The sequence below is a fragment of the Zootermopsis nevadensis genome, unplaced genomic scaffold (genome assembly GCF_977971745.1).
Source record: "Zootermopsis nevadensis isolate Lab colony 2312 unplaced genomic scaffold, Znev_1.0 Znev_ptg000001l, whole genome shotgun sequence".
In the NCBI taxonomy this organism is placed as follows: Eukaryota; Metazoa; Arthropoda; class Insecta; order Blattodea; family Termopsidae; genus Zootermopsis; species Zootermopsis nevadensis.
The window spans coordinates 11737985-11765057 of NW_028259133.1; the positions used below are offsets into that span (position 1 = coordinate 11737985).

The following is a 27073-nucleotide window of genomic DNA, read 5'->3' on the forward strand; positions in this document are numbered from 1 at the left end:
AGGGGTAAGAAAATTATAATAAGTGTGAACGTTATCGACATCACAGATTAACTACTGACCTATTCCACTTTCTTTTTATTTATTCTGTAGAATATTATGAAAATCCGTCTCATAGCATTGTGACTTTCGAAGACCTTAGGGGTGTAGTTATAAAACAGATCATGGTTTATTATGTTCATAATTTTACATAATGGAACCGATTAGCACAACACTGTCTGGTTGGCTTCAGAGGTAAATCGCCTAAAAGACAAACTTTCTTGGAATCTTTGCAATTAGTAAAAACTCGACAGTGCAGTACATGACATTTCAATAATATTTTTGTTCTATAACTAAGAAAATCATTCAACATAAACTATATACAGATCCAGTTAAATCAAACCAGTCACGTCACTACGAATTATTGAAGTTTAATCCAAAAGTTAAGTGGGCGTTCTCATAAAGAAATTAAAAGATACATAATCTGCTTCGAGAAAACCACGAAACCCGCTCCAATAAACCTATCATGCACTATCTGGCAATAACTACTGTACAAGGATATCCATCGTAGGAATTTAGACATATAATTCCATTTTAGAACTAAAAAACTTGTTGAAAACTTTCTTATCATCACATCTTTTGTTCTAAATTTTATAGTCACGTCTTAAAAGAATTTTCTACCTTGCTCAAACGTTCTTTATATATGTGTAACGAAATTCCCAAAGATAGCAGCGTGTGAATATTTAAAACAAGAAAACCTTTACTAATCAATAAGACAGATCTCAATCTAGAGCCTCGTCCTCTTCCATTCGTTCTTAAAACAACACGTCCATCCTTTTTTGTAGAATAACTGAATGGCGTACATTCCACAAATTTACTGCTGGGTACAACATGATACTTTGTACATATCATTAAGGTTCTTTAACTCTGTATACAATCCTCTCTGGTTGACCGTCGTGTCTTTAATGATCCTGTAAAACTTGCCTAACAGAAAGGACGGATGTTTATTATAAAAACAGGGCAAAACCTACATTTGTAAAACAGAAATGAGATGTGACGTAAAACCAGAACAAAAGTAAATGGTAATAATTACAAAAGGATGAGAGGAGAAAACACGAAGGACAGATTAGCAGGAATCCTCTTGCTAATAACAATTGACTAAAGCGGTTCTGCTACCCTATTACATACTCGCTCATATGGACACAGAAGCACAAATGTAGCTCCAGCGCAATCTCAACCAGAAGAATAAGGCGGCAATGATGAAGGCGAAACAATAAAAAGGGCCGCCGCTTTGACAATAACAAGGCAGAGAGAGGGAGAGAGAGCGAGAGATGTGAACATACAACCGGTTTCGTACCAAAGAAAAGAGAATAAAGAGAAATAAACCAGAGTAATAGTTCTTAGAACAAATACTATATTAATATTTAGAAACGTCATATAGTATCGATTTCTTTACATCTAAGCAGCCTGTGTGCCTCATAGTTCTGCCACGAATACGTGAGATGTGGCGGTGTGTTAGGCTGAACAGAGAACCTAGATATTGCTTGATTAATTATGTATTTGAATTTTGAGAGCTGTTCAGTGCTATCATAACAGGGCAACAGAAATCTGCACAAGTGAGGAAACTGAAGACTTAAGTGATATTTCAGGTTCTCACGGAGGCGATTATGAATATGACTGTCTTCTGATATGTTGTATCGTAGCTTGTAGAAATGTTTGCTGTGTCAACGATCAAGACAATGAGTAATATCCTCTAAACGTCGGTCTACATCTGTCAGACTAAATGGTGCAATGTCCCAGAAGACGGTCATCTTCATATTTTGTCTTTTGGCCCAACGTACGAAGTACAAATCCGTAACATGTGCCTCCTATGCACGACTACAGCCTCTACTTCAATAATCACTTCACTCACACTTATGTCCACTCAGCCTCCAAATGAATCAGTCTCTCAAACACCCATCCACTCAAACGTTCCGTTCCTCTTGACAGTTGCTACAGGTAAATAAATACCTACGGTACAACCCCTTCGCTCCTTGTTTCACGTTGCTAATAATTAACCATCAATGGTAGGAAAATAAAAACCGAATGTATTTATGTAGTCTTTGCAAATCAGACTATGACGCTTTGTTGACTATGGTCTTCTGCACTGTAATACCATGTTGGTTTGCAAGTGGTTTCCAACGGTGTGGACGAAAATGTTGCCCCTTTCTCGTCATGTAATCAAGTTGCTTCCTCTCTCTTACTTCCATATATTCTCCTCAATAATTTGTCCCCTAACACTCAATATGTACTTGAGAAGGCCATAATATTAATCAAAATGTAAAAACCTGTAGGACTACAAGATGAGAAGTGTGTATATAAAAATGTATATATATGTAAATATGTACCTTCATTTTAAAGGAGAATACCAGAGTTCCTCAACCTTTCTGGTACCGGGATAACCTCCCCAAAAATTATCTCATACATTTTCATTAAAAATAAAATCAACAGAAATATGGATTAGAAAGTGTGGTTTATTTGTCACGTTCTTTACTTCAATGTGAAAGTAAAAACTGTGATACAAAAGAGCATTAAACGTAAACAATACAACATAAAAATAGCAGACATACTACTCAACTCGCAGACCCCTTAGGCACAAGTTGAGGACCCCCGGTTGAGAAACAGTGAACCATGCACCACACTACAAAACTGTCTTGGTGGACACGAGACTTTTACGACGAATACTATTTCTGAATCCATAATCAACTATCATTAAATTTAACTCTGTTTTTTTTAAAAAAATTACATCTGTTTGTGTGCGTTCGTCTGTAAATTTCTTATATAAATAATGTATATTCATGCTCTCATGCAACAGACATTAATTTATCCTGGATTTTAGTAACTTGGATATATATAAGCTATTTATTGTAATAAAATCCAACGTTAAGTGAAACACATTATTCATATTGCTTCCATCAATTGGAATATGAAATCACCCGGTCTATGTAATAAAGCGGAAAGGAATTTCATTACATCGAATAAACTCTACCCCACTTCCTTACTATTACATTCAGGTACACGAAGAGGTCCATTGCCATTATCCAGGCATAGAAATCTTGGAGAAAATTTCATTGTGCAAACAACCATAATTCCAGAGTACGTAATAGTATCGTCTAGGTCTTTCAATAATCCATCACACAGGTTCATTCAAGTCACCATATATTTTCCGAGAAGAAAGGCAAGTCGAAAAGTGTGAAATTAAGTTTACTTTAAGTAACTGCTTGATGAAAGACACGAAAACACTAAGAATGTCGTCCACAAAGAATCTGAAATGCAGCCATTTAATGCACTGAAAAACATCCATTTAAAATCCCCATACGTTTACATTACGTTGTACCAAATTGATTCTGAGAAAATTTCACAACACACTTGTACTGATCTCGTTAATACTGGTCGGAGAGACGAAACATCTGGATAGCAAAAGCAACAGAATAACTTAACGTACTATAAGAAGTTTACGATATGTCGGATTTTATACGTCTTTATGTTGAATATAACGACAAGATATGTGCGTATAAAAGCTCAAAGTGATAGCGACAAATTACAACTGTAAATAGGGAAGAGAAATCATGATATTATTAAATTATATCGCTCCAGAAATACAGGGTTTACAGTTACCTTCGGGATAGAGGAGACATCTAATTCCCCAGATGGAATTATACTCGTAATACGAATGAAATCTCTTGACTAACAACAGCATTTTATTTTTAAATATCAATCTGCAGGGCTCCATAATTTGTCCACAAGTGGAAAACTCATTTCTAACGTAACTGCTTTCCCAGCAGGCATTCGACAACAAGTGGATCTGAAACTTTTAGGACCTCGGTGTTACTGTTTCTTTCTGGTCCCTAACACGAAGCCATACAAGAATTCTAGGTAGTCTTAACATCAGCACAAGAAGAAAGTGTCGGTGGCAACCTCTGGCCGGGAAAGTAGCCCTGGTATTCGTCTGGGTCTCAAGGTTTTGGATTTTCTGTGCCACCAACGTAAAGCTTCCAAAGACAGGTGTTTTAGCTAATTTGTTGCCCCTTAATTAACTATTTGTCTACACTGGGTACAGTCCTATGTCAAAACTGATGGTTACTCAGCTACTCAACAAACACTGTTAAGGAACCCGAATGCTCATAGATATAAGAGGGTTAATTAAAACTAGGTCGGTCCTATGCCACACCTCAAGATATTCCTTTCTCAGTTTCATCTCGCTGAATATTGCAGCCGAGTGGTTGGCACTTCTGCTTCGTATTTGGGAGGTCTCGGGTTCAAACGACGGCCCGAAGACCGGGTTTCAGAAATTATATTTTTATGCTTTTCCTCTTGTCCCTCCAGGCAAATGCCGTGATAGCACCTTAAATTAGGTCACAACTACTTCCTTCCATGCCCATCCCAAATCATTATTCATCTTACCATCCGACGCTGTACAGTCTCATCTATTGCCAGTATCTTTAAATAAACCACAAATAAGTTTCATGATTATTTTCTTTTAGCAAGTTATCAACAACAATGTGTTGTTGAGTACACATTAGTCTTAAAGTATCTCATTTTTGTTTACTTTCTTTGTTGAGATGGATACTATTAGATTATCAACTGTTCGGCAATACAAAGAAGAACCAAGTAGTGTCTTTCAATGTCATTGGAAGAAGTGGAGTTGGAAGGTAGCTGCCATCCTGTCAGGTCAGACAGTCCTTTCCTCAAGAAGAGAGGGCAATGCTTTAAACATGAAACAGGCCGGTTAAACTACATGGTGGAACATTCACGGAAAGGGGTCAGAGTTTTGAGATTTTAAACTCGCTAAGGGATGTGGAATAATGCACAGTAGAGTCCACGCCTCGTTAGAAGTTTACAATAAGAATAAGGGGTAATCCTTAGGGTAGCGACAGTTTAACGGGAATACTGAAGTATTTACGATATGGTCAGTCTTGAACCTTATTGTACCAAAAACAGAAATATTCCATCTCCTTATTCTTCTTCTTCAGATAAATAAGAAAATGACCACTGGGATCATTAGCCGTGAATTCATTTAAAACACCCTTACCACTCTTCAAAAAGGCTAAGAAGACCTGTCTCTTTCAGCTATAACACGGAATTTGTGACTGTCTGAAAAGATCTGTCAGTGAGGAAACTTGAGGGGTCTTAATGAAGACGATGTGGACAAAAATCTGGATTACAAACATGCACACAAAAAAGCCCGCAGATTTGCGTGCCACGTTTTGTGTCAATTATTTTGGTAAATTTTCAATACCCTGCGCCGTCATTTCCGACATATTTGTTATGAATAACAAAACCTTTGTAATGCTAGACGTCAGTCGTCATGGCGATGGATTGTGGTCTACTGAATTAGGACACAATGTAGTCTTGTGGGTAGTTAGTAGCGTTTACTGATGTCCTATTGCTCCCAGAATGCCTGTGCCTATTTCAATTACCCGAGAAGACTGACAAGGAACACGAAAAATTTTCAACATAGCTGGCGTCTGGGCTGTGAACGAACCCTTGACTTCCAGAATAAGAAAAGAAAAATGCTAACCACACCACCTAGATTTTAGGGGAGTACAAGTATTTATATGAGTCTATAACCTATCGTCTGTAAAGCTACAAATTGTTTGTTTCGGATAAGTTTATCTGACAGATGTCCTTAAAAAAAGCACAAGACCAAAGGAAATATCCGGTTGACACGGTGGCGACTGTGAAATTGGGGGTCTTTAGGGATACTGCACGGTGTAGTCTAGCACCTCTGAAACGTCGGTAAACGTCTATTGATTACACGGTGCAACATCAAAGAGCACAGCAAAAAAAAAACTGTTAAATGTCTCCCTTCCCTTCTGACACACACACAATGTTTGGTTATAGTAAAGGTTAGTATGTCAATTAGAAAGGTGGAATATACGAACTGAGGTGAATATAATTGGAGCACAGGACTGGGATTGAACAACCAGTTAGGCGTGGTTTATTTTGCCAGAGTTCTTTACGGCTTCTAAATTTTGTTGATGGCAACAGAGAGGAAGTATCAGAAGTTAACTCGGCTTAGTGTGGTGGTTTCACACAAGACGTGAAAGTGTTTCTATTCTTCATCCTATAATTCTAGCCATTCTATAATTCTTGACTAAATTCATCTTCTAAACACTACAAAAACACATTCCATTATGTTTCTTACGTATTATTGGCTTTATAATCACTGTCACTTTTTCAGACTTTTCACCACTTTAAAGTGTCGGTTTTTAATCACGTTTCGGCCGAAAAAGATCATCATCAGGTTCATTCAAATTGTACCCACGCTATTGCTCATCTTAGATGGAAATAATAGTTAATACGCGCATTACTTTTTTAATTTGTCGATAATCAAATGGTGTATAAAATATAGTAAAATGTCACAGTAGTGGAAACTAAAATATTGGACATCATACTTGTTACTGTAATCCATGGATTTGCATATTGTTTCGTGATCTGCAGCCGAAACAAACAAACTCGCCAATCCATAGAAAACAACAGCAACATAACACCTCTATGATATAATTCATTATTTTAAAGGTTTACTATAACTCTAGTTGATTATCTTATTTTATTTTTCAACATTTTAATCGAAACATTAAAATCCTAGAGAAATTCATTGAAAATCCTACCAAACAACTATTATTTACGATTTGCGATAGCTTCAATATATTCTGAGTAAACCTGATGACGGCCGTTTTAGGTCGAAACACCAGTACAATAATAACGGACATTCGTAAAAGAGTTACAGTTATAATAAATTAAGGAATACTTAATTCCTACACACTTCGTTATCTTCAAGAAACTGTTTTATATCAAATAGCCAGATGTCTATATAACAAAACACGACAAAAATAAAATGAGAGTTACAAAGAAGTTAATCTGTAAGGAGATTTTAATCGAGTTGTCATAATGACATTGCTCCAGCAGAAAATGAACTGACCACCGGAATGTAATCAGCGAATTTTTCTAAACTCGGGTACCTGCGATGACGCTACGTAGTTGGTCAGAGACATTCTGATCCACTACACGAATGCTGCTCTTTACCCTTTCATGGATTGCTAAGACTTTCCAAGACTCTAAGAGCCTACAGGCCTATGCAAATCCAGTAACGCCCCATTCTATCCACAAGTTTAATTTTCAAACCACTTGACAGATATACATAAAATTTGGCAAGCGATATCTGCAATAAAAGCTTGGAAAATATTTTTATGCGATGTTATGATACAACTTGTATCTTACACGAGCAAGCGAGTGCTTTTTGTTCGATTCACGATATATAATACTTAAAATCTTGTCAAATAACAAGTTATATGTGGTGATAAGGTGCATGTTTTATGTCGTACTTCGCTCACTGGCTTAACCAGGGCTGATTCACTTTAAAAGAAACAATAAAAAAGGGCTCATTTTGAAAGAGATACGTACACTGAGTTAAATTCGCATTATTTCCAGTTACTCAAATCCCGTCTTTTTGTCCCTTAAGGACAAACCTTGCATTACACAGAGTAAAAATACCAAGTAGCGTTCGTTAAATTTGATACAAGACAATTAGCCAATTTTTCTAATAGAATTAGCGAATCATAAGCCACGTAAAGCCTGCAAACGGAACGTACAAGTCAGTATCCTAAATCTTGCAATGAGATATCGACATATCTCGTATACAGACTGGTTACCGCGGCTTAAGAATAAAAGACTTTCACTCGATGCTATATCAGTACGTACTACGTTAAGCAACAACAAAACAGAGGACACAAGGAAGGAATGAAAGAAGAAAATTATTTGAAGACAAGATAAAGGGAAGGAAAGAAAGAATTTATTTAAATTTAAGAATTTTCCTATTATTTTAAAACGTAGCTATCAGCGTTTCGGAAGAAACTGTCGCCTCTATCTTCAGTCTTGCACCCTGAAATTGGAAGCCGTATGCTCTTAAGAAACGTTGTTAACAACCTACAAGTCAACATGGCGCCACAGTTCGGAAGGACATAATTGGCATCTCCAGAGCTGAGAAAACTCAACATTTTAGGTTAATTATTTGTGCCGATATTTTAAATGATACAGCAGCCTACATCCTACAACCAGGACAAAGGTTCATATATGCTATGCAGTGTTTATTAAAACGCCGGAATTTAACAAACTAGTACTTCAAAACAGGACAATTACTGTATTTCTTATGTTATTCAGTATTATTCAACTCACTCTTTAATACCCAGAACGCGTTTCGACACTACAGAGTCGTCTTCATGTGGAGTATCTATTATGGTGTGTCCACTGCAGGCCTCAAATTCATAGGCTATGTAGACATGTCTGCCACTTCATAATCTGTGATTCATTTTAGCTGCATATTTAAGTCATGGGGTCACATACATTTTACATATGTATGAATGTGTATATAACTTTCTTGGGTGAGATTTCAGATTCTCAAGACGGTGTGTACAAAAACGACTTCTGGGGTGATACGCCGTGTAATCTGATAGAAGATTACTGACGTTTTAGATGCGCCAACTGCCTCCATCAACAGGACGTCAGTCATATTTATCTTTTTATTATTGTAGTAAGGACCATTTTATATTGTGAGTTTTCAGTTGAATGCTATTGTAAATTAACCTTACCTCTCTATGTAGAGTGGAAAGCAAAACAGTCTCGAAGGATGGGTGAAACCTTGGAAAGCAATAAAAACATCAGACAAGTGTTTTATGGTGGTTGCCTAAAATCCATTCGAGGGTTCGAGCTCACGTAAATTTTCCTTCGGTGTGTTGTTTCCAAGCTTCAGGCAGTACATACATGTTACATCTGGCTGATGTGAGACTGCAACAAGCTTAGTGTAGCTTAATTTATGTGCATTTACATCAGCAGCAAAGTGCGAGTTAAATAACGTCTTAAATTGAACGAAATATTTATAGCATAAAATTCATACCCATTAAGAGAAGTCATTTAAATTCAAAAACATAATATATCCACTTAGGTTCATAGCGAAGTGGAACGACAAATATGGAATCTTCTGAAGCAGAACATGACATCCTTCTGCGATATTCAATAAGATTTTAAATTTGACGATGGAGGCAGCAAGTCCTTCGAAACGTTCGTAAACTGTACCAGATTACATGGGGCTAAAACCCAGAAGACAGTCATCTTCTTCTCAGATGCTTTAATTGCATTTTAATTAATATGTACTAGGCAACAGTCTGAAAATCTAAATTAACTAACCCCTTGAAACCGAAACTCAAGTAAATAATATTTAAACACTAACCGAAGCCCGCACCTCAAAGAAAACCCAACACATCGCCATCACAAAGCTCAGTTGGTTTAATGCTCTTTAAGGATATAATGGCTGTTCACATTGAGAACCATTCGAAACCTACAAACAGGGACCTAAACTGTAAGAAAAATGCAGAATTACTGATTGGTAGAACAGGTGCCACATGTAGTTACCACTGGGAATAAAGATCTAAATAATCTTTTACGTATTGAATCTAACTCACAGTTTCGCAAGTATGCACACTGTACATTTGAGAAATTTGTCCTGTAGGAAATGTTCGAAGTAAAAACATCAATTAAAAGAGAAATCCCTCCTAATTCTAATAATACTCAGCAAACACGCGACTTCTTATGTTTAATAACACATCAAAATGAGCTGTAGACCACAACTGGTGATATATTTCAATGAAAAACTAAATAATTTCAGCTTTCTGATACGCCGTTAAGCCATCAGTAATTGCCTGTGTAACAGTGGTACATAAAGTTCGATCGTTTTTAAACCAATAGCGACTACTTACTTATCGACTTATCCTATATATAATTTATATTCTTTTGCTTTAATTAGAGGTCTATGTGTGTACGTGGTATTTCTAGTTTTGTATTTCTGATCGATATGTCACTCATAGCAACTAGAAGGCTGAACATTAATTGGATCCGACAATTGTTCCATACAAGTCCAAGCTTTTCCATCTACAAAAACCTTCACGTCCAGTGTTTGCAGATGAAGTGAGTCTATAACTGCCGAACTGCCCATTACAACGCCTTCCGCGACTTACCGACGTCGTAGAGACAATGAAATGGCATGGATCGTGTGCTGTTTAATTTAATGGTTACTGCCTCTGCTTGAAATGTTTATTAACTTTATACAACAGTGGGGAATTGTCTGCATTGTGTAAGAGAGAGGCGCGTGTAATCTCTGTGCGGAGTTTCACTCAGTTAAGTCGATACAACATTTATGTGTACTTTATGCTTATACCAGGGTCATTCAGACAGCAATCTGTGACAGTGTTTGGTCCGAGTAAAAATTGTAAGAATTAAAATCAAAACTTCTTGAAGCATCTTATACAACACGATACGTTGTCCTTGATTAAGTGGATGTTGAGGTTCTGACGGCGGTGAGTACGAAGAAGGTTGTCTTCTTGGTTGTAGAGCCGTGTAATCTGGTAGAAGTGTACCAATGTTTCAGAGGTCCTTGCTGTCTCCATCATGAGGGAGATGATCATGGATGCAGCCAGGACATGTAAAACGTTGGTGAACTTTTACCAGATTACACAACGCTACAACCCAGAAGACAGCCATCTTCGTCTTGATTACTTTGTTGAAATTGTAATGGTGCTGTGGCGACTGCAAAGTTCGTGCTGCTTCGAAAGAAATGTGAAAATAAGACGAACTGGAAGGACTTAAGAACTGAGAAACCATAAATTAAAGCAGCACGGAATGCTCTAAGACATTTATTTTCTATAGGACACCAGTGCCCTTAGAATCGTAAAAAATGTGTTTAAAAACATTAACAATTACCAATTCATACATTCTCGAAATTGGATATTACGGTAACCAAAACACTTGGTTCATTATAGAAAAATTGAGAATTACAAACGCAATTCCTCTTAGACAAGGGATTTTTTTCTATTTCGGAAATCAGGCATAAGGTTATCGATACTCACAATTACACAACGGCGCATCGTAAAAATTGTAAATAAAGAAATTGGTTCCTTTTAGTGAGTAAACCCCGGAAAAATCAGACTATTATTTCAGAAGTCAGGCAAAATTCTTAACGCGTCAGATAGACCTAAAGTTAACTGCATCGTACAAGAACTTATCATAGTCAAACGCACATTCCTAGTAATATTTTGAAAATATTTTGCTCTTCAGAAAGTACGATGCTTGGACATTAATAGTGGCAGTGGAAACAGCCTCACTAATACAATTATTGCTCTTATTGATTCCCTGTGCCAGAATTGTACACTTCTGAGAGAAATTAAGTAAAATACAATAACTTATAACATTTAAGTTATAATTATAAGTATTAAGTTAGTATATCCATTTGAAAGCCACAGGTAATTTTAATCAATTTTTAGGCCCTTCACTAGAGTCAGGCATCTTCATGAAGCCAGTACAATTTTTTTAGATAAATTTGTCCTGGTACACCTGCCATAAACAAGACTTTGATTCAATAAAATCGCGGCAGAGGAAAAGAAAAAAAAGATCTAAGTTTTTGTTTGGAGGGGGGCATATTAATTTTTTGTCCACTAGATACACTCGCAATGCTACCAGAAAAACTTATTTTCGATTTACATATAAAGTATAATAATCTTACACGCACAAAACATTTGTCTCAGAATTCTGAACCATAAAAAGTATTTTTCTTTATTTGTAGGTCAGAGTTACTGAAACGAAAATTTATTACTTTGGTCACGTAATGTGATACTCCTTCATGTGGCCAATTATGGACGAGAGAGAATTTAGCCACCAAAACGATTTAGAAATAACATTTTTAAAAATTCGCCAGTGCCGGGGTAAAGGGTAAGTAAGTCCTACAAGTTCAGGAAACGAAAAAAAAAATTCGGAACGTTCTCACAAATAATGTTCATTAACTTGCCAAAAAAGAAATAGTACATAAATATGATTACACAATTTACGCACCAACTTCTGACTATGGCGAAAATTTCGCAAAATCGCGGGTCTAATATAAAATAATTTAATTTTTGTACTTTTTCATCTTTACCCTCGTGCCAGTGAATTTTTCGCATGTTTGTCAAAGAATAATATTCTGTCCCAATTACGGTTTCACCTCCCCCTGTTTCATTTAATACCACTTTGTTTAATTTACCTTGCTCTATTTTGTTCCAGTTTTAGCCACGTCTGACGCACAAGAGCAGGTGCAATTCATGCACAATTCTTTTTATGCTGTGTGACTAGTATCCCAGATATACAAAATGCATATATTTCTGCGTAATAGTTGGCAATGTTGCATTACTGTTTGTTTGGGCACATGTCGATGGAATGGAGAAGGCCACGAAAATTACATAGGCAAGGAATGCAATTTTCCCTCTGTTATCAGCTGTGTAAACAGTAACTGTACCAGCTAATACATTGCAAAACGGCTTAGTTTGACTGTTTAACACAAGTCGTTATGATTAATGCTTATAGCCAATCATATTTCGGCATCTGTAGAATATTATAGTTATGATATCAGTTTCTAATAGCGCGGAGTACAAAGATGGCTGTGTTCTGAGTTGCTGTGCCGTGTAGTCTCGTAGAAGTTTACCGTCATTTCAGAGGTGTTTGCTGCCTCCATCATCGGGGCGATGAAAGATCTGAAGATGGAGGCAACAGGGACCTGTGAAATGTTGGTAAACCTCTAGGGCACTACAACCGAGAAGTCAGTTATATGTCGCAATATTTCTTGTTTACATTATTTACGGTAATTTATGTAATCTCGAAATTATGTTAATGTAGACAAACGTCGTTTGATAAAAAGTTCCCACATGTAGAAGAAATCTTCGGCATTCATTAAACATCATTGCTTCTGCATTATAAATATATTTTGATCATCGCTACCAGACCCTAAAAATGTTGAATTATGCATAAATTACTTCAACTAGAAATCGAGTCGACGCTGTATAGTCTGAGCTACTGAAAAAGCGTCGTTAAATAAACTATACATAAAAAATACAAATCGTGATTTGCAAGTCCTGCTACCATTAAAACTACAGAAGACCTTAAAAATAACATGTTTTCACACTTTAATTTTATGACTCAAATTTGACATTACAGTCCCAACTTTCTGTAACAGCCCCCCTCCCCCCCCCCAAAGTGTTACTAAGATGGTCTTAGAGTTAGGCCTACATGTAACTGGTAAACTCTGTAGCTAAAAATATACATTCACCTTTTCCGTAAACATTCAACATTCCTTTTCTGTGCAGGATTTTAGGGTGTTATAATACCGGATCGACACCGGTATGATTCTTTGGGTAGGATGTCGTCAATGTACTCACCCATGAGCTGCAGGGTGATGGAAGGCACCTGTCGGGGTACCGGGGTGAACGACGCGCCCCGACGCAGGGTCCCAGATGTAGCGTCCCTCATGAGTGCGTTGATCCACCGGCAGGGGCGCATGGAAAGCCGCAAAGGCTGACGGGAACTGGAGTGGTAAGCCTGCGGAAGCCGAAGAATGAACATGATGGAATGCCTCTTTTTCGGGCATTATCATTCAAATTAAAAATTGTTCCCTCACTACGTCCAGATTCATGTACTAACAAGACTGTCACTGGGTTAAACATCCCAACAACGCTGCACCATGTCTATGTTACATTTATAAATAAGTTTGTTTATGACGGAGAACGACAGGTGTTTTATAATTCTTTCCTAAACTTTTGCACATGAATACAGTAAACAATGCATTTAAGTTCGGTTTTACTGGATAGACTGGAAAGTTCTTGAAGCAGCGGTTGATCTTTTGGTTAGTGTTTTTTTAAAACAAAATAAAGTCGACATGGAAATTGCTTCCATTTCTTTTATTTGTAAATAAAAAGAATCCACTGGCAAACACAAAAACAAAACCACAATCACAAGAAGTTGTCTCTTAAGTTTCAACCGAATTTCAAGTCTGTAGCTACGTGAGGTAAAGAGTTTCATCGTAATGTCTTCATTATTCAATTGGAAACACGTGTCTCGACCCACTAGTTATGGAAAAGAACGACAAGCTCTGCAACTATCTCTTTTCGTTCAAGGTGGGTTACTCCTGGATATGAAGATATCATTGATGGGTGACGTTACCATGATCTTGAAAGCCCACTCCCACACAAAACAGAAGAGTCAGTGAACCAATAATCACCACACACAACTACAAGGCTTAAAATTCTTCTCCAAATACTATTTCCTTCTTTGGTGTATTATTATCGACGGTTTTCTGTCAAATTCGCGTTGAATCACATTCTCGTGTGCTCTAAAACACAACACAAACTTAAAACAAATGAGTACTAACAATAATGGTCGACAGACCGATTGTCAGTTGTTTCCAGAGCTTCACGTACTCGCACCAGCTAGCGCTGCTCGCCCGGTTGACAGCCCGGCTTTACAACTCAACTAAACTTGAAAACTAGCTCTTACTCGGGATCGGGGCTAGTAATTCCTGACCCCTCTTCCCCTCGACAACCCAACTGGGCCTGCCTGCCATCCCAACCTATCTAAATGCCTTCTTTCTCTCTTCATCCATCTCACTTACTCTCAGGGACCCGTCCTAATGTATTCGACTCATGAGTGCAAGGGCAGGTCCACCGCAAGACAGAGACAGAGAAGTGGAAGATGAAGAAGGAGAAGTAGAAGAAGAGAAAGAAAGAGAAACACCAAAGCAATTCAACACACAACACACACAGCCGACTAAAATTCCAACACACAAACAAGATCTACTGGATCAGAGAGGAAGGATCTAGGCTACCATTTCATCCACGCTATTACAGGAGTCCCCATGTTTAAACTGTCTTCTTATGTCATAATTAACTTTTTTATATCAAAGGAAAAACAGGAAGAAAATACAAGCTGTAGCTGTTGGCTACAGGTTGAGTTGCTGAACCGGGATTTTGGAGCTTCTGTGGTACTATCGGGTTCTGAATCGAGGACTTTTAGTACCTGATGAACAACAACCGTGAAAACAAGTGTATTGTTACCGAACTGCTTTCCCCCTATAAATTTTACGGTCACGCTCTCATCAGAAGAATCCCTTACTCTACAAAGTTTAACTCAGTACATAGCCATGAGTTTGTGGTTTGCCTATGCACAAAGGAAACAAAGCGACGTCCTGTCTTATACATTGCAGTTCTCATGGACTTAATAATATTTTTCTTTTTGAGGGCGTTTCCACTTTCTGCACAGAACATGTTATGATTGACGTTAACATCAGATGTGTTTAAATTCATAATTCTTGAACATTTGGCATTATCCCTGTGTAAAATTCCAGTTTCCCCACCGCCGACACGATTTTCCACAATTTTAAGTTACAGCAGGGAAATGGATTGTGCATAGACCTACGGAAAACGGAATTCTGGAATTATTTTAAAGTCAACAAAAGAAGAATATCTGCAGACAAAAGTATTCAAAATTACTTCATATCATAATTTAAATCTGTCGTCAATGTGATAGATGTTCATGTACCTTCATAACAATTGCGATATTGATTCAGCCTACTTGTTAATATTTACGTCTCTTACGGATGTAAAGGCTGTCAGAAGATTTTCTACATTCCTAAGTTTAAAATGTTTACAAGTACAAGGCTAACCGAGCAGTGGGTAATATTTATTGGGCCGAACGCAACAATCCATACAGAAATATATATTCTTATTCTTCTTTCTTACAACGTGTATGCCCATTAAGTCTATTCCGATGTCACAAAAACTGTTCAAACCATTTTATTTTTGGTCTTCCTACATACCGTTTTTCTCGAAATTTGTTGTTAAAATTTTTTGTTTTTAACATAATATATGATCTGACAAGACAGAAATAACATAAGGACGCAGGATTTTATATAATGAGCTTGAGGTGGTGTTCTGTGTTATCTGCTAGTCGTTTACGGACGTTTCGTACTTGCTTGCTGCCACCATCATCAGGGTAATGCAACAAGCACGTTTAAAGTCAATGAACTTCTACCAGGCATCACAGCGCAACATTCCAGAAGACAATATTCTTCATACAAGCCGCCGTGAGAACCAAAATTATCACAAAGAGAATTTTGGCTGATTTAGCATCACTGGACATAAATTATTGTTTATAACTTAGTTAAGAGACAACAAACATTTTAAAAGAAATCTGGCTTTGTCAGGATCTTTTAATAAAATTCTTTGTCCAGATATAGACCGTGTTCATTGGTAGATATCAAGAGTGGGATAATAAGGTCCACAAGCCGTGTCTTCATTCACGGATAAAATACGGCACGTTTTCTTGCTACAGCCTATTTGTGTTACTGTTTTATTATGTACATAAATTGTACACAATTTAACCAGTTTAGTAGCGTATATTGTGGCTCACGCCCAGCAGTTGCGCACTCCAGTCTGAGAAGACGTTAACGGCCTCAGAGCTCTGTATATTTAGAAAAGCAATCAAGAAATATTTACTGAAATAACACTGTACTCTTCAGTTTTTTTAAAAACATATTTTCCTTAAAGTAAATTATTTTATTTACTGAATCTCAGAATCAAGTTCTTGCAATTACTTCAGTGATTTTCCAGATTTAAATTTAATATCATAAAAGTATCAGTTCATAATTTACTAGAATACACCCCCGCCATCTTCCTGAAACCAGTAGTACGAAAAACGACACAAACAATTCATAACCTACAAATAGCATATACAAGATTAGAAAGGTATACACTCTGGAGTACACTGAAGTTCCAAAAGTGTTCTTGGGGAGACGGTGAAGTCAACTGGTTACTTGGCTAATAAACATGGCCCAAAGGAAATGTGGTCTTGATCACTGTTACTGAAAAGTAACAAGAAAGAAAACAATGGCTTAAAAGATCATAATTGCGTGATCCAAGGTCGTTTCTTTTCATGAACAATCACTCCAGTTTCTGCTGTCGTAACAACGTACCTCCACAATGACCTTGGTTTCCATTGTTGCGAGAATGTATAACAACCATTTCTTAGTTTCACACTGTTGTAAAAACAATGCTCAACACTCCCAACAATGTGTTACAACAATAATCCTTTATAGTGCTGGTTGCATAGTTCCTAGAGAAACGCGACAGGCAGACAGGCATGGACAGGTCCATTACGTGTTTTTCGCTTACGTTATGTCGTGAGAAACAGCTACTAACCCCCACCATCACAAAAATACTTCAGAATTCGATATACAGGCATGCATACGTACATACGCTTGAGTTGGTCATTTTTTACAGTTGGTAGCGCCAAAACATTTGGTTTAGAATCAAAGGCATTTAATAAAAATTAATATTAGAGATACCTATATTTTCCTTATATTATATTAATACGCACAATCACTAAAGACCTTTTCGCAAAATCTCGTTTCCTTTATTTATTTAATATTTTTAGCAATATTAACGTTGCGTTTATCAACCTTGGTTCGTATGACAAAGTGTTTATGAATAATGACTGGTCTGGTATGAAGATTTCTGTCTTCTGGGTTTTGCGCTCTGTAGTCTGGTCGATGTTTACCAAAGTTTCAGAGGTCATACTGCCTTCGTCATCAGGGCGATGAATGTGGTCTGATATCGATTACCGAGTATTTCATTACGATAAATGTCTAGCACTGGAGTTGAGGCAGACTGCTAGCAGCGTCGTATAGAAGGTTAGAAGTAGGAAGTCTGGTGATCAACAGCGGATGCTAGCAGCACTTATTGAGCATTCACAATCGAGTCTTGACTCATTCATAAATACATGTGCGTTACGCAATGACAGAAATTTTCTTATTCCTCGCACCTTACGCATGCATGCATCACATACGGAACAGCGACAGGACTTAACACAAGTGAAACATGCCTGAAGGGCCACAACAGACATAATTTTTTATCCCAGGTAAGACATTACACGCCTGCTGGCTACCTGAATTGTAGACCAACATCGAATGTGAACTTTTGTTTTTCAATGGTCCGCTGTGGAACTCATAGCAGTTTAATTACGATGATGCGTTTATGACGTGATCATACCATGGAGGAAGTGGTAGATGCCTATTGTGAGGTGTCATACTACACTTCGCCTGGATTGGCTGATGTAAATAACGAAAAGTGTCATCAGGAAATCGGAATTGTCCTTCGACGAAATGCAGATGAGATTTACAAATATGAATCAAATAACATACATCTGTGCACTTGGACTCATGTGTTTGTGTGTATGTGCGCACGTGCCTGTACGCTGATAAATTTTGCGTCAGTGTGAAACTTGTTACTAGCAATATGACTTTAGATGCAACGTCTTTCGACTTCCTGTTCATTTGATTATGTTCACATTTTTTGTTTGCGATGACAGAAGTAGAGATGTGCCTGGTACTTTAATTAAGTTCTACCTGGTACCTAATTATGAGCCACACGGTAAGGCGTGTACGGAGTGGAGAAATAGCCCCACACGTTTTTAACCTCAGCAATAGAACGAGGTAAGCGGTTATCTTTACGACCCGACTGGATTACCCCAGGGAAAGAAGCCGGTACCCTTTGGTTAAGAGATTGTGTGGTTCCCAGAGCCGGTTTTTTTACTTTGTGGAGGAAAAAAAAGGTCTTCGTAGCCTAGTCACGCATAACTTCTAAAAAATGCAATTTTGTCAATAAAATTTGTTGAGTGAATTGTAACTAAAAACAGTGCGAGACCGTATGATAGCTAATCCGGTCTTATACAAGGCTTCCAAAAAGGCCCAATCAATCATTACATATCCACCCTGAAGATGGCAACTACATTGCTTGTCGAAATGTGTAATACTTTCAAAAATTCGATGCGACTTATCCCCAAAGACGAAGTTACACATTTTATTTGTCCTTCAAGTCCACGTACTAACTTACAAGTTTATTCAGGCTTCTATAGTAGATCTCACATTCGTAAGAATATTTGACAGATTAAATTATAACTGCATAAAGCAAATAAATGTAACGTAAATCTGTGTAAGATTTGAATATTGCTGTCTTTTAACATAAGTCTGTTTCCGATGTTTGTAATTATCCATTGTTATTAACCGTGTCACTGAAATTGTCTGTAATAGCCTACAGTTGGCCAATACCATTATGTAGGTACAAAGGGAAATTACATATAGAATCACCCAAATCGAAGCACACAGCAGCAATTTTGTGGTGGCCTCTTGTCAGTCAGTTGATCAGCAAATAACAGTGGTCATTTTGAACGTCTACGTAGATTCACTAGTTCATTAAGTGCCAATGCTGACGTTTGTAATGATTTAGTTTACTGAAATGATTATTTCTCGCGTTGAATTTGTGTATACACCTTTTTGGGGCATTCTGTATTTAAGAAACTAAAATTTCTAGGATTGCACCGTCAGATTAGCAGGGCATCGTCTCTATTAATGAATTCACTTGAATGTTGTAGGACATGTACAACGCATGAAGTCGGGCGTTGTTTCTCATACTCACTGGAATTTTCACAGCATTTATACGGTATTAAAAGAGCATAGACTGATTCAGTTCTGAGAGCAGTCAGCAGCGGAGACAACCAGAGGTCACATCATTATTATGTTATTTCTTTGTTCTTGGAATACAGGCACAGATAAAGGAGGAGTAATGTTTACATAATTGTGCGCTGATTTATGAGCTCAATTATAGTATAATCTTTAACCATCTTGCTACTGGCCTTCATAGTAATGACAATTATATTTAAAGAGCAATTTGCTGTTCATGTTTCATTGCACTAAAAACAGGAAGTATTTGCTTTGGAATGGAACTTAAAAGATTACATCTAAAGAGTAGAAATGCGGTTTAAACTATATTTAAATTAATTTACTTCGGTCGTAAACAAGAGGAATATCAACAATATACTTTTACGCAATTACTAGTATTTTTATTTTTAAAATTAATTAACAAATCAGTTGATGTTTCCTAATATGTAACCAATATAGAATGCAGTATCTCTGTAAACGTTTTTGATAAATGCGTGTCATTAATTTGATATATATTCTTTAAAATATCCTAGAATATGCATTAGTGTAATATCCATGTTCTGAAGTTATTTCTCTATGAGTTGGGTAAACGCAGGACACGATTTCTCTACTTCGTAGAAAGACAAACTGTCGAACTGAAAATACATTACATTTATTTAAAGAGACGAATATGCAGTGGAACCCAATACAACTAGAGATTAATTGTTTTGAGAGGAAGAAGCAGATGACAGCAATTGGTTCTACGAAGATTAGGCAAGCATATGTGCTTCGGTTACAATCTTGTGATAAGTCATTCAACCTTGTTACGCAGTTCATGTATTTATCAATGGAAAGAGCGTGTTTTGAAATTATTTTGCTTTTCAATCTGTGACATTTGCATACTTTTACCAGAATATTTATCAAAAAACATTACAGTTATCTGAATGTGTGACCCAATAATTTCACGTGCCCCGTATATTAAAAGAAACATTCAATGCTGTGAAAGTTTGAAGCACAAAGCCCAAATAAGTAATATTTAAAGGTTCAATTTCTACTTCAAAGAAAACACAAGCCTACAGTACAAACAATTAGTTAATGCTGTTTAGGAAAATGGCCCCTTTCTTTTCTTAAATGTGTACGAAACCCATAAATACTCTCCACGAATAAAATTCAGAGTTAGTGAATATTATGACTGATGGTAGTTACCACTAAGCTCAAAAACATTAAGACAGAAATTTCTCAACACAGATGGGACAAAATATGTTAAATTTTCACAGAAATTGCTGCGTCCTAGAATAAGAACTGCCTTTCTTGAGCAAAATTCACATAACGGTAATAAAGAGCGAAATGAAGACCGAATTTAAGCTAATTAACTTTTCTAATATGAATATAGGTTCAAACACGTTTTGATTCGCATAAGTCATTGCAATAAAATGGGAAAATGAAGATAAAATGATGGATAAAATCTGCATAAAATGTTTTCAGTTGCTGGTATTTCCTTACTTTGGGAAGAAAAATGTTTAATTGAAAAAGAGTTAAATTTACTGCTGATGCATGAAGACTAATCACCATGAAGCTGTCACAAGCACAGTACTGGAACGTGGAAAACCTAGCTGTCATACGGTACTATATTTAATAAGAATACAAAAGGTTTTATTGTAATAAAAAGGTTCTAAACTGAATTTTAATAGTCTCTAGCAAGAAAAAAGCTAACAAGCTACAACAATGAACATGATAACTGGATGGATAGATATCAGTGCTAAACCCTGTGGCTAAATGCGCTATTTTTAAACATTATAGTGGCATAATCCTACTCTTAAAAGCACAAACCTTATAATAATATTGTATAACTTGAATGAATAGAAGACCTATAATACATTTTCCGGTATGGTAGCTCAGCTTCCGATAGGTTAGTCTGTATACATTAGTTTATTGAATTTTTAAAGATACTTTCTGTTAGCACAATTCAGTTTCGAAACATTTAGAGTAACTGAGGTTTCATGTTCTCACAACGACGAGTATGAAGATGGCTGTCTTCTGCTTCTGGGTTGTTGCTCCATGTAGTCCGGTAGAAGTTTACCGACGTTTCTGTGGTCCTTATTGTCTCCAACATCACGGTGATCGCATGGCACAACAACCCAGTAAACAGACATTTCATGTTGTGTAATTTCTCCCAGAAATGATCATTGCGTGAGTAGCAACTTTAAGCAATGAGTTCAAACTGTTTACACTGACTGTACTTGTTCGCTGCACTTCATTCGGATGCTGGACATTAATGAAGATCTATTCTGCAATGCAGAATTTGTGCTTCTGTCACTTACAGAGCCTAAACTACAAGAAACCTCAATGCTCATGTCTATATGTTACTGATTACGGACAGTCGGAATCCCTTGTTTGCTTACGAGATGAAAATGTTACCATGTTACTTTATCTTTTTCTTATTTTTTCTATCTGTAAGTGGGTTTTGTGTATAAAATCCCTTTCCTCATTTCTGATGTCTGTTAAACGGATGGCTGGCTTGGCTGCTATCGTAAAGAATTTACATCGAATACAAACAAACACATACGTATACAGGGTGCCTTATTTAATTTAGTTTTTCTATCGTACCGGCCTATTAAAGTAATAACAGAAAATAGAGACAACAAAATTTATCGAATATATGAGCATTAATCATAACTTCATTCAGTTAAAACAGAGAAATTAGCAATGCCAATGTCGTCCCATTTTCATGAATCGAATCTTGGAATAGTCGTGATTTCCAAACGGTTTCTTAAGTTCAAAATAAGTAAACTACATGTAGGCTTAGTGTGCATGCCTGTCCGCAACTTATTTCTTTTAGTACTTGAAATAAGCAGGATTATCATGGTTTGTGATGTATTGTTTAGTCTGGGCCCCGTTTCTGGTTGATAGCACTATGCGTATTTGTAATTCCGATGTTTCGAAGATACTTCCTGAAAATACTTCCCATCAGTCTGTGCACCTGTTGGCTTATTATAAATATCTGCAAGGACCATAGGGTAGTCACTTCACTTTTTGATGAAGACAGTAAAATTGTCTTAAACTTCTGCAATACACACTGCAACTAAATGATGTCATCACGAGCAATCCACATTATCAGTAAACCGCGATAAAGGATTAAAATTCTCTGTGGCATTTCTGGTTACTTAATGCCTTTACTTATTAAACTTCATTGTTTTTATTCTTGTCCTTATCGCGAGGAAGGATAACTCGAATAATTTAATTCGTGGCTACAAGATGGACGACCGGAATTTTGATGCTTGATAGGTGCCGTAATTTTTCTCTTCACCATTTCTGACCGAGTGTTATTTGCTCCGTAGGGGAAGGGAGCGCTCGATTAATGACCTTTTCTCCAGTCGCGAGGTAAAGAATGCGTGGAGCCATTTCTACTTTTTCTCACACGTTTTAATTAAGCACATAGGAAATGTTACATATACCTATTCCAAATATAATAGCCAACGTCCGTTATGCACGCATAAATGTACGAGTGCGCCGTTCGTGCGAGGCAGAAAAAATGTGGATTAAGTTCTGACGGTAGCGATTCTGGTAGCAAGAATTGAAAACGAGCTATGGCGGGGTTTTCCTAGAGTCTGGAGCCAGGCGGTCGCTCGGTTTTGTGCGGTGTTGGCGTTCGCCACCCGTGAAGACGTTTTCGCATTGTATTTAATATAAACAATTTTTATTAATTTTGCACTTCAGTGTCCTGTTCAATACTAAGAAGGTTTAATCCCGTCAAGTTTTACGGGCCATACTGCTCTGATTATAGTATATGTGTCAGTGAATTGTTTATAAACTCATGGTTCTCGACCACGTGTCTGCAGATTCTTATGTAGGCTCCAGTAGCCAGCCAGCAGGTTGCGTGCGACGCTCCACCCTGTACAAAGTCTGCAGTTATTGTTTGATTTTGCATTCAATCCACGGTGCTCAACCTCGCACGCTGCGCTCTGTCACATCGAGAATGTATCTGGGATGTCAATCTTTTGCGGGACCCGTGTTTGTCTCACCGGACCGGACCGTACAAGAAGACAAGACAAGACTAAGATGAGTACTATTGGGACCTGATGCGGCATTGTTATGTCACTTTGGCTTGTACTTGGACGAACTTACATACAGTACTGAAACTTAACAAGTTCATTCTCTTATACGCAAGTAGTTACTACGAGGAAAAAGAGACTTGTTAAAATTCACGTAAACGGCTGTACATCAATTACACTCATGTTTCTCTAACCGTGGATAGCAACCATCCTGCAGGTCCCTAGTGTTATTATTACGTCACCCTTTGAAGACGTCACATATATCCGGGGAAAGAACATACTAAGCACTTACTATTAAAGCGGTTGGAAATGAAGATATGAACTGAACGATTGCTTCACATAAATACAGATTTAGTCCGTAAGAAAATATTAATATGACTATCTTCTTACACGTAGCGCCGTGTAATGTAGATACATTCCGACGTTTTAAAAGTACTTACTGAGGGAACCTATGATGGAGGCAGTAAAGAACTGTGAAACGTCGGTAAACTTCTACCAAACTACACATCGCAACACCCTATTCTAAAACACAGCCATCTTCATAAGTAGGATTTGAGGCGGTGAGTACGAGATGGCTGTCCTCTAGGTTGTAGGACCAGACTAAATGGAGCTACAACCCAGAAGATAGCCATCTTTGCTATTTTTCTGTTCCTGGCAGTGAAAACTTAATATATATAATACTTTTTATAGTAAAAGGTAGCGCAATGAGAAATTGTTAACTTACGTTATAGCTACGCAACTCAGGTGCTACTAGAGCTTCTGAGACCACAAACATAATTGACATTTTATCTCCTGTGAATCATAGACATGAATGAGATTTTCTGTGTTTTACCTACAAATGTTTGTTAATATAACTTAACAAGTAGATGATTTCATGCCGCGATGTTTCTTGGGAAGTTCAACTGGTCCAAAGTTCCTGCGAAATATTTCCCAGTGCAAAACCCTACTTACTTTTGCCTTATTCACAGAGACATTTTTTTTATAAAATAGATCTTTTGTTTCAGCTCTGTTGTTTATTGGGTTATTCCCTCCCGATGAATGAATGCTATATTATCGATTGTGTTCTTCTGGATTGTGACGTCGTGTAGGTGGTTACCAATGTTTCGGAGGAACATATCAACCTTGAAGACGGAGCGATGAGTTCAACTGAAACTTTGGTAACCACCTACAACACGTCACAACCTAGAAGAACACAGTCGACATCTTCATCGCAATGAAAACCTTGAACCTTGAACCTCGGCTTAGTACGAGGCTTGATGCAATGTAAAGGGGCAGAAGATGCTCTGAGATTTCACCTGCTCCCAACCAGGTGGGAACACGATCACCAAAGTTCCCAACACGCAACCGGCAGGTGCTGTAGACTGGATGCCACATCCATGTCAGAGCAATCCAGGTAATCGCTTTCCGGAAATTAAATATAAAAGAAGGTTATTATTACTGTTATTGTAACTCTGAACAGCTCAATCAGTAAAATAGTGGCTACAGGCCGGATGACTGGGGTTTGATTCCCGGCGTGGACAGGTCTTACTCTCTGATTCATCCAGCCTCGTATTCAGTTGGTGATACAAGTTTCCTTTTCACCGGCGATAATGGGGCTGAAGTGTGAAACTAATCACTCGCCTTTGCCTAATGTCAGGGTTAAGAATGCGTGCAGTTTTACTTCCCTCATACGAATTCATCACGTGATACTGAGGCATTACGGCTTCATCTCTGCTTACTGCCAAGACTACATTTTGTGCTCTGGTTCTATAATGCGATGATGTAGCATATGGTAACGATACATGAGCAAATAATACCCACAGACAGTAGACCTACAAATTGCATAAGGTTAAATGTCTACTATACCCCAGTTTTTTTAAAAACGTTTATCCTGCGCTACTCTCAACAAAACATACATAATAATGCATTTTTTAGACAATGTATGTTGGGTATTTTGTGCCCGCTTACTTACTTACTTAATTCGTGGCTATACAGTCTCTGAAGGACTTGGTCACCTCGCATTTTAAAAAATCTTTTTAACTATTTAGGCAATTTACAGGACTCTTGGTCGACCAATTAGCTAATCGTAAGGCCTCTACCTACACAGGCAAGCGCAACACACAAAGAAGCGGGCAGTCATTTATGCCTTAAGCGAAATTCGAACCCACGCCCCAGGCCACGCAGTTGTTAGGAGGACAATTCTTCTTGCAATTATTAAATATGCAGACTACTTGAGTTTGCGATATGTAGCAGTCCGAAATCAACAAAACTCAGCGGGCTTAAGAATATTCCGTAAAACAAGAAGACGAAACTAATCATTACTTTTGATTGAAAGCAGAAAATATTTTAAGCCTTTAAGATTCTGTCTTTTAGAATATCGTTTAAAGCATGGATGTATCATGTACTTCTCTAGCTTTTCATAACGATCAACAACATGGGGACTTATACACCTAATGCAACGTGTAACACAACATTATGTGTATGAAATAAGCATATCCTCTTAAGACTTTGGTGTTCCGGTGATAGGTTGCAACTCCTTAGGTTTCTCTAATTACATCTTCAGGTAGGAAACTTGATCCATATAATAAAACCTGTCTAGCCTACTACGATAACTCACTCTGGGATGCAGACAGCACATCGGGTTACACCCACCTTGGTCCTGAAACTTTGAGTGGAAAACTGTGTCACTCCGCCAGGTTACACGCAGTCCGACTTACTGGGTAGACATAAAAAAGAAAAACATTAACGACTTTTAAGTAAGATAACATTAATCTGTCTGCTATCATCACAAACAACGAGATGAAAGCTGTGGAGGTGTCTCTGTAGTGTAGGTAATATAGACATCTGTTTTGAGTTAATTATTTATCATTACGAAGAACAAAAATTAAAATTGTCATGTTTAAAGTTTATAAAGTTTAGTCTCATTTATAAATTTTCTTTCAGTGGATCGCGTCTCAGCAAAATTTATAAAAAAATTAAAAACTATGAAATTCATTATAAATTATTTATATTCTCGTGTATTTACTTTTTCAAAAATATAGCTGTATCTGTAAGATTTGAGGTTTTCATAGCGGTGATTATGACCTCTGAAACGTTGGATAACATCGACCAGACTACACAGCGCAACAACCCATAAGACAGAACTCGTCATAGCTGTATCTCTTACAAATGGAGTGATTGTAGCATTATAACTTTCCTTACACAATAAAAAGGGAGTTGTTACAATAAATGTATAATTATTGAAATCAGTACGTTCAGTTCAATGCAGTTACATTCTAAAATCACGACCTAACTTGTTTGTCTGTTGCAAGAATTTCTGTTTTTCGTAAAATAAAGTACATTGGTTTTCCCGTTCACAATCAAGCAGCAAAATGTTTCAAAATAAAAAACAGCATTTTAATGGCAACAGCAGGAAGTGACATTTCATTTTAAGATGTTATTAACCTGTCAAATGTCTGTAAATGTTCATATTTTGGCGCACATAGAATCAATTAATTTTCTTTCAAGTGTGGCAATAACATCAGCTAAATATTGCACGACAAAAAGGAATCCTTGGTCATGATAATTATTAACCAACGTAGGAGGCAGAGGTTATAGAGTGAACAGTCCAAACCATAACACCGAGAAACCTTGCCCTGATAACTGCCTGGTAACAGTTGTAATAATTTACAAGCATAAACGACACATATACGTAGTCCAACAA

The 27073-nt window shown here is 37.2% G+C and overlaps 1 protein-coding gene across 5 annotated transcripts in view; it reads right to left on the bottom strand.

Moving 5' to 3' along the window:
• Positions 1-27073, bottom strand: part of ci (transcriptional activator cubitus interruptus) — a 223752-nt gene that overhangs the window by 89520 nt on the left and 107159 nt on the right. For 3 of the 5 annotated variants that reach the window (XM_022064112.2, XM_022064114.2, XM_022064113.2), the window contains exon 3: positions 13251-13410. In XM_022064112.2, the coding sequence (XP_021919804.1) occupies positions 13251-13410 (160 nt within the window). Of the gene's footprint in view, positions 1-13250; positions 14367-27073 lie in introns of those variants that run through there. The other 2 variants (XM_022064117.2, XM_022064111.2) reach the window with 2 other exon arrangements.